Below are 9,098 nucleotides of genomic sequence, written 5' to 3' on the forward strand. Positions count from 1 at the left end.
TACAATGAAATAAGAAAATAAATTAATTCAGTCATTAATAGTAGGGGAACCTTTAAATACATACATGTTTTAGTAATTTTAATTTTATTGTGCAGCACTTTGGTCAACTCTGGTTGTTTTTAAATGTTCTTTGTAAATAAACTTGATTTTAGTTTTATCAATGAATTCTTTTTTTAAACAGTTTTATTTATCGAGCATAAACAAAACACACAGAGAACATGCACATAGAAACAACAGCAATATAAATGTCGTCAGGCATGTAACAGAGAAGACTATTTAGATGTGGTGGCTTAGTCTTGTAACCTCCGATACTTCTGATGCTCCTGAATGCAGCGCGACTCCGCCTCCGGGGGAACACGTGGTTAGACGCGGAAGTAGAGCTTGACCTCAGATGCATGTGAAACCAGTGCATCAGTGTAGTTTTATATTGTTTATTTATATTTCATGTTTGAATCGTGCATGCGGTATCTGCTGTAATGGATCCCAATCTGCTGTACTGGAAGAGCCAGGGTCAGGTCAGTGTGCAGCAGCATCACAGACCATAGGCACAGACACTCTGAATGGAGGTGGGCTGGTTCCTCGTGTTTATATTGACCTGCAGCTTGTTTCCTTCAGTCCGTCCTGAGCCGGGTGCGGATCTGGTGCGAGCTGCTCGACCCGTCGCTGCTGCTCTGCTCGGATGTAAGTGAGTCACAGTGCAGGGGTCCTGCTGGAGAACATGTCTGATGTGTAACCGTGATGCTGCTCCTCTTCCTCAGGCTCAGATCCAGAGGGCGCGCTCCCTCGCCGGAGGAGGGGAGACGAGTGAAAAGGTCAGAGGGTGTTTTACCTGTCACTGGTTTGTTGCTCACCTCCATCACCTCCCTCCCTCTCTCTGATTGCTGTAAACCTCTTTGTTTCGTAGGATGCAGCTGCTCAGACCCTCGCTCTGGTAAGTGTTCACAATGGATTAGTTCTTATTGGAAGAAATGAGAAGAATTAATAAAGTTTCCCTTTCTTATATTTTATTTACATTAATTTGTATCATTATTATTAGTAGTAGCTTTTCTTTCTCTTTTTATACTTTTCCAATGGCCCCTGTCTGTGTTGGAATGGAGGTACTGTCTGAATGGGGTTACTTTAATATGTGAATTATTTTTCCTTACCCGTGTTTGCCCCTGTCAACGGCTCTGTGTGTCTGAAAAATTCAATTAGTTCAATTTGTTTTTAAAAAACGCAAGAATTCTTCATAGTCGGCTGAAGGTTTTAATTCATAACATCACCATTACAGTGTAATGAGTGGTAGAGCAAATTAACGTCATGTTTTTTGGGACATTTCAGCCTCAAACACTTCAAATACTTCTACTACCTCCGGTGTGTTTGTGTCTTTAAATGTGTCCAGATGTTTTGTCTTCTCGGCGCTGTGGGGTCCAGATGTTGTGCTTGGAGTTTGAAAGTCATAATGTTTTCTCTTTGTTCCCAGTCGTCCATCCACGCCGACTCTGGAGCCGTTCTTCCTCTGCTTTTCCGTCCACCAGGTACAGCAGAGTCCAGACACTACTAGTCGATCTCAAGCCAGAATTCAAATCTCAAATAAAGTAATATAAAGGAGGTTTGGAATTCCATAGGTATCTCCATCTTTATTTGTTTTTCTTAAATTTCCAGTAGCATTAAAACAAGTCTTCACCTTACATGATTGAATCTCGCACATCCTGTGTATTAGTACTTCTGAAAACACTTTCATTTCCCTTCTAGCTTTGATGCCAGTATCAGCACCTTTGGTACGTATGGCGTCTCATTAATATTCTATAACTATTTCCTCCTTTGAAACTTTGTTCTTATTATTTTATTGGCTGCTAAACAAACTTTATATATTTTTTCAGGTGGTTGCCAGTTTCTTACCTCACAACAGTGTTAAACCAGCTCTGTTTTGGCAGGTGAGAAAACACAAGCACCATATTAATACCAATATATTACATGTGGCTGTAACATTAATGAGTAAAATGGATTCTTTCAGTTGCTGCTGCAGAGTTACAATGCTGGGTTCAACTATTCAAACAGGAATTCTTCATCAGAGCAGGTAATGAATCAGTCGTAGTAGAAATACAACAGATCCTCTCATATATTCCTGTTCTTTGTTTGAGTCCCTCATTAATCTCCAGTCTCTCTCTCCTCTGTCACCAGCAGAGTAAGACGGCGTCTCTGAAGCAGCTTCTGCTGATCGCTGGGACTGTGTCTTACGCGACGTGTGCAGGGGTGTGTACGACCTGATGGTCACTGTCAATTGTGATGGTTCGAGTAAACTGTGCAGCTCAGAAACAAAAGTTCAGAATCTATCTTCTGTTTCAGGCTCTTCCTCAGATTTTCATCAACCGTCTCGGTGTTAGAAGTGCACCCATCCAGACGTTCTTCAGGTCCATATTACCAATCCCACTCTCGGGTAACGTCTTCCTTATGAACCTCTGCCAAGGCCAAGCAGTCCCTTTTGATTCACACCATCACAGATACCAGTTCCTTTAATGTGTCAGAGTGGTTTTCACCAAGGTCTCTGCACTAGTTAGAAATTTGGTACAAACAATCAATCTGATTTAATGATTAACTGTTAAGAATGTGTAGGTAACAGGTCAAAAATCCCGGTCACTTTGACCTTATAGTCTTTAACTGAAGACAGCATATTTACAACTGGCAATTATTAATTATAACATGTCAGAGTGATGTTTCACATTTCACCAGAACTATACTGAAGAGCTTTTATTAAATTCCACATATTATGAGTCTGGAAAGTAGATGACACTGAACTGTTTGATGGAGGCAAACAGCCACAGGGCTTTAATTCTAGTTCTTTATGATTAAATAATAACTCAGCCATGTGTGCGTGTCTCTCCAGCTGCTCTGGCCTTCTTCAGTGTCTCCACCATCAGAATTGAGGAGACGGAAACAGGGATCCAAGTGTTTGATTCTCATGGAAGTCCTGTGGGCATCTCTAAAGCAGCAGGAGAGAAGGTTTGAATAATTTTGCATATAGACCGAAGCAAGCCTCATTTCAAACTTCCAGTGTTAATCTTTTCTTTTTTCTCAGGCTGTGAGGGAAACTGCTTTGTCGAGAGCAGCTCTGTTTGGTACGACCGCTGCTGTTCCTAGCCTGCTCATTGCCCTTTTGAAAAGGTGAGTGACTGTCAGCTGTCGCTCTGTTTCCCTGGAGCAAGTCACACATGTCAGTAAAACTTCACGAGAGCACTTTCTCTTCCCAGAACGAGACTTTTCCAGAGGAACTCTCTGCTCGTCGCTCCTCTCCGTCACATCAGCATCGCACTGATCCTGGGTCTGATGATCCCAGTGTCGTTCAGTCTCTTTCCACAGCTGGGAACGGTAAGAAAAGAAGAGAAAGTGACCTAATATAGATTAGAGCAACATCATTTTAATTAAGTGCCATAGTGAGTTTGCCCTATTGACTGTGATGTTTCCTTTGGGATGACCTCGGCCGACACTGACCTTGTTCTACAGATAAAGAAGGAAACGCTGGAGGAGGAACTCCAGGCTGCAGCTGCCGACGGACACTTATTCTATCACCGAGGACTCTGAGCTGCAGTTACACACAACAGATACTAAATTAACCACAATTAGCTCGACAGCGTGAAAATATATTTCAGCCATGCAACAGTGAAGTGCAGCTTTTCCTCAGATTCATGTGGAATATTCTGCAAAAAAAACACACACACAGACGATCTATTCTGATAGTAAATTTATTTAGTTAGAATATTCAATGTTTTTAATCGATAGGAAATGTTACAGTACATGAAAATACATTTTGTTTTCAAACCTGAATTATTTTCTATCTGAAATACTGAGGCACAAAAACCATCCTTTTGGCCACGTGGAAGAAAATGATCTCAACAATAAGACAACATCTGTTATTGTACATTAATTTAAAAATAAAAAGGAATGTGAACAAATAGTGTGATATAAATCACTGTGGAATGAAAGCATAATTATTAGATCAGCTGCAGGGTTGAGGAACATCATTATCTTTCTATTTTATCAAACACTTTTAGAAAAAGCCTCATAACACAAACTGCTTCTCTTTCAGTTGTGACAAGAAGCGTGATGTTTGAGTCCAGATGTGCACTGTGGTAGCAAACATCTGGAAAGCTCTATAAGAAGTACTGGCTGAAAAACGTATGTATTTTTCGTTATGACATTTGAGACAAATACTGTGGCTCCTAATTGTCCATAGCTACTAATGTTAAAATAAATGTTTTTTATACTTATTTCTTAATCAAATACCATGAAAAGACCCGAATCCACTTTACGTACGTAACAACTTCAACACGATGAAATGTCTGATTCCTTTATAAACAATTCACAAATACATCGTTACATAGCTTGTCCTGGATAAGATATAATCAATCAAATCTAATCAGACCTTGGATTTGGTCTTTTCATGGGATTTGTTGGCAGGAAGAAAATAAAATATTGTTAAAAGAAAGTTGAGTCGTGTCTCATATTAGCAACAATGCGAGTTCAAATTTGATGCTAGCGCCACTTTCCTACCTCAGACGCAGGTTCCTGTTATAAACGTCTGGTGCAAACCCTCCTGATAACGGCAGAAGTCTGTACAAGCCTTTTAGAAAACATTATTTATCCCAACACGTACAAAAGATTTGAGCCGGAGTCAAAGCTGACGACAGTCTCGTGATTCTGCAGCGTCTGAAAACAGGTTTATATCCTTAAGAGCTGCTCAGCCGCTGCCAAATGGAAGAGGAAGTTCTCTGTTGCAGGAGGGAAGTGATGCTGCTTCAAACCCTCCAGAGTGAGTTTAGAGTCTTCACACTCGTCTGCCAGGGCGACCAGGTTTGCCAGGATCTCTTTGGTCTTCACAGAGATGTCCTGGGAAGTAGAGTGGGATCAAGACAACCTTTCTCTCAGTGTAAAGTCAGACATGTTAGTGTTGTGTGTGTATTCTCACCTTGATCACCTGACTGTCTGACCTCTCGCTGTCCTCCGCTGATTGGACGATGAGGAGACCGACCTCCTTGTGTAACTTCCCCATAGTCATGGCGTCTGTGGAGGGACACTGCTGCTGTTACTCTGTATCTCTCTCAGGAATCTCTCTCAGACACGTATCACTTTAAACTTCCTGTACCTTTGGCATTCTGGGAAACTGTGATGACGCTGTCAGTGAGGTTCACGTACACATCAAACAAGTCCGATCTGTTGCTCACTTCCGGATCCACAAATCCTGCAACGTAACCTGTGAAGAAAACACACATTAATAACATCTCTCCACCATGAGGTCACAGCGACCGCAGGGCAAACGGTGGCATAATGAGAATAAATAAACCAGGAGCAGCCTCACCGGGACATTTCTTTAAATCCTCTAGCTCAGGATCGGTCAGGTGCACGTAGGGGTGCAGGATGGACCAGTCCTTCCTGTGCCACGTCAGAGCCGGCAGAACTCTGGAGGGAAAAAGAGGAAGAGTTAGGACAGGGATCTCTATAAACAAGATTCATTATATTTGCACTTTTGACCCAGAAATCCTTGATTTGAGTCTCTGATTTACCTCGTAAACTCCAACAAGGCTTCAATCCGAGGGTGATGGACGACGATCCTCTTCTTCAGCATGAGAGCGGTGTACAGGATGATAGTCTCCAAACCAAACTGAGACACCACATCTGAAGACGAGTGGAGACAGAGGAACACTGGATGAATCCCTCTAATCTCTGAGGGAATCTGGGCTGTGTTTCTAATACATTTGTATGAATCACTTTAAATTTTAGTTTTTCTGCTGGATGATAAAGTTACAAACATCACAGGCAGCAAGGACAGAGATACTTCCTGGTTTCATTTTCTACTTCATTTCACAAAATAAAATGTCAAACCACTGACAGCTCCATTTTCTATTCAATATTTAGAGCCGAAAACATTTAATTAGTCAAATATTTGATCACCAGAAAATGAATCACAACAACTTGGACAAACATCCGGTCGTTTAAGGAATTTTCCGGCTAAAATTATGATCAATAACCTGCTTCCATTTTGAAAGTCACTTAAATATCTTGTTGTATTTTTGAGTATTTCTCACACGTGATACAAGATAGATAAATAGTCATGTTGTTTTTCAGTAACTGACAATGAAGTGAAGTGAAATCAGACCATAGTGCCCAAAAGCCCTGATTCCTGACCTTTGATGGAACCAGCCAGGTACGCCCTCCGCACGTCATAGTCCTTAATGAGAAACGAGCCATTTTCATCACTCTGACAGATTCCTTTAGTAAGAACAGTGAGGTACGCCTCCATCATCTTCACTGGGCTGCCATCGTTGATGTACATCCTGGATAACATATATAAAACACACCATTCTACTGGTTAAACACTGTACAGATGATCATGTTAGTATTACCCATGAAATACCCTGAGCTTCACACACAATTACCTGCAGAGGATTCTACTGAGAGCAGAGTACTTCTCAGGATTGAAGTCTTTTGCTGTAACAACTATTGAAAAATGAGTGACCTGGAGACAAAGAATAGAGTCAATGGAGAATGAATGTGTTATCTACTTAACTAAGGAGGTAATTTAATAAAGACAGAGACAAACAACTGCTGGATGGATTAAACCTAAAATCTGAAAAACTTCACCTCTCTGAGAAATTCTGATTCTTTAAATCATCTTGCATCTTATAGTGTAAAATAAAAACTACAATGTACAAAGTTCTATTTAAATATATCATACATATGAAAGTCTTGTAATATTTATGTATTTTATGGTTGATTTAAAAAAACATTGATACATTTATCTACAGATCTTGAGCAGACTGCTCTTGTCCCAACATATGTTTTATAATACAAATGGCTGCCCAAATATAAAGAAATAAAAACAATTATAATCAATTTTGACCTATAAAAACGATAGTGCAGCATAAAAAACAGTCATTTCAGCTGCAGACTCATTGTCCCTAGTTGAGAGTAAGGGGGTAATGATGCTCTACCTTCTTTAGAGCTGTGGGCTCCTGCACCTCCACTGTGGTGATGTAGTACCACGCACGACGGAACTGACCAAACACAAAGGTGTGGAGGTCCCGGCCATCCTGTGTCAGACAGCACTTACTGAGCAGGACTGGTCTCACGTCTGGGTCCACGGAGGGGAAGCACCACACCCACAGTGTGTCTCCATTCACATCTTTCTCTGTGCACAGAAGATAGTATAATGTGTTAGGAGATGGATGGAGAACAGAACAGGCTGAGTAGGACCTGCAGCGTGTGGGAGCTAAGACAAGAAACAAAAAAATAGACTATGATAAAAGTAATTCAATCTCATCTATGTATTTATCACCTTATTTATTTTTTATTTGAACTTCCAAAGTGAGCGACATGAATTAATTCTTCAACGTATAAAAGGTAACCCTTTACCAGAAGTATTTTTCTGTGTGCCATTACCACTGTTATTTTTAAATGTGCTAATTCCCCATAGAGTCAAACCCATTCTGAAAACTGTGTGAGTGTCTTATGATATACTTCATACATAAATTATCTGTTCAGTATTTAACTGCATCCATAGTAATACAGCGCAGTGTCAGCATAACTTACTACGATAACCAGATGGATTCATTATTCCAGCCTTCTTCTGTAACATGAACATGTGATGTGTTTGTTTATTATGTATTTCCCAGACTTCCACACAGTAGGTCATGTATTAAACACTGGGACCAGTATGGATCATTTAAATGTAGTGCAGTGAACTGGTGAGGGTTGTGGAGCTCTGCTGGTGGGACACTGAGATCACACTGGCATCATGTGATCCCCTTCATGCACAGGGACTGACACACCAGCTCCTCTCTTGAAAACACTGCTGAACTGACACTTACCGATCAACCCGACGCTTAACATAAGCTGTGTTTCAGTTGTGGCCATGTTCCATCCCTGAAAGAGTTCAGAGTCCCAGAGTTAACAGGAGAGAGAGCAGGAAGCAGCTGACACACACTCACACACACACACACACACACACACACACTCACACTCACACTCACACTCACACACAGGCACACGTGACTGAGAGGCACCTTGAGGGCTCCTGCTGAGTCCAGACACCAACACCCGACCCGGGACCGATGAGGAGAGAGAAGAGCTCAGTGACTTAGATCTTGTTTCCGCTGTCAACACACTTTCTTCTCTTCCCTCTGTGAAACCTCTTCCTCCTTCCGGGACTGGAGAGCGGCGCGTGAGGAAGCGACACGCCGCTCACAGCCAATCACAACGGGCGTTTCTCCAGGGCTGACGGTGCGTTCATGGTACGGGAATGGTGAAGTGATACAAACAGGTTTCCGAAACGCGTGAAAGGCAAAATGATCGAGTTATAGAACATCTTCCCTGTGTTTATTTTTATGCATTCATCTCCAGGCAGCAAGTCATGACTTATTTGTTGATGCAAAAATACACTTTTTTGTTTTTATGTTTATTGTCCATTGCTACACAACAAAGTCCATAAATCACTTTGTATATGTGTGTACATATATATATATACACACACATATATATATGTGTGTGTGGAGTGGTTATCCAGCTCATTTTGGGCTGTTGTAAAATCCTTAGTGCTAGTAGCGCCCCCTGCTAATAATACTATGAATACTACTACTACTACAACTACTACTACTACTACTAATAATAATAATAATAATAATAATAATAATATTTATAATGATTATGATCATGATTACTAATAATAACGATAAGTACATTTAGAAGGAGAGTGGTATGTTGTGAAGAATTCAATGCTAAGCAAATTATGGGGTAGTAGTAATGATGATAATGGGATGGTGATTGAAGAATTAATGGAGATCAAATAAAAGGTGTGGGACAAGATTTAACATGAGAACACGCACAGAGCCAGCTATAGACCTCACTTTAGTGTCAGATTCAATGGCATTAGTTAATAAGAGGATAATAAAAACGAGATCGAATTCAATGTCAATAGATGAGATTATGTACAGCAGCATTACAGGTAGAAATGGAAGAAATGCCTGTAGATATGAGAAGGACTCAGCTTGCACTAAATTATTTGGCTAATTTACAGGGACACAGTAAAGAACATCCAACACAGGACACTTTAAAACCTTGTTGGG

At 40.8% G+C, this 9,098-nt stretch overlaps 2 protein-coding genes across 3 annotated transcripts; one reads left to right on the plus strand and one right to left on the minus strand.

Moving 5' to 3' along the window:
• Positions 1-227: 227 nt before the first annotated feature.
• sfxn4 (sideroflexin 4) lies at positions 228-3,805 on the plus strand. 2 transcript variants are annotated; one of them, XM_053435667.1, is made up of 14 exons: positions 228-515; positions 616-681; positions 759-812; positions 905-931; positions 1,463-1,517; positions 1,735-1,760; positions 1,863-1,916; positions 1,997-2,059; positions 2,164-2,235; positions 2,329-2,419; positions 2,867-2,982; positions 3,059-3,144; positions 3,231-3,348; positions 3,484-3,805. In XM_053435667.1, exons 1-14 carry the CDS (start codon positions 477-479, stop codon positions 3,559-3,561), a joined length of 945 nt encoding a protein of 314 aa, XP_053291642.1. In that variant the 5' UTR covers positions 228-476; the 3' UTR covers positions 3,562-3,805. The 2 variants fall into 2 exon arrangements, with proteins under 2 accessions (XP_053291642.1, XP_053291643.1); XM_053435668.1 differs by having other exon boundaries at positions 2,167-2,235.
• A 357-nt stretch (positions 3,806-4,162) lies between these two features.
• On the minus strand, positions 4,163-8,209 carry dennd10 (DENN domain containing 10). The gene is made up of 10 exons (XM_053435671.1): positions 8,040-8,209; positions 7,845-7,899; positions 6,969-7,165; positions 6,414-6,493; positions 6,163-6,311; positions 5,541-5,652; positions 5,336-5,436; positions 5,123-5,230; positions 4,946-5,040; positions 4,163-4,866 (listed from the first exon to the last, which is right to left on the minus strand). Exons 2-10 carry the CDS (start codon positions 7,888-7,890, stop codon positions 4,699-4,701), a joined length of 1,056 nt encoding a protein of 351 aa, XP_053291646.1. The 5' UTR covers positions 7,891-7,899; positions 8,040-8,209; the 3' UTR covers positions 4,163-4,698.
• Positions 8,210-9,098: the final 889 nt, after the last annotated feature.

Source organism: Pleuronectes platessa, chromosome 12, assembly GCF_947347685.1.
Source record: "Pleuronectes platessa chromosome 12, fPlePla1.1, whole genome shotgun sequence".
In the NCBI taxonomy this organism is placed as follows: Eukaryota; Metazoa; Chordata; class Actinopteri; order Pleuronectiformes; family Pleuronectidae; genus Pleuronectes; species Pleuronectes platessa.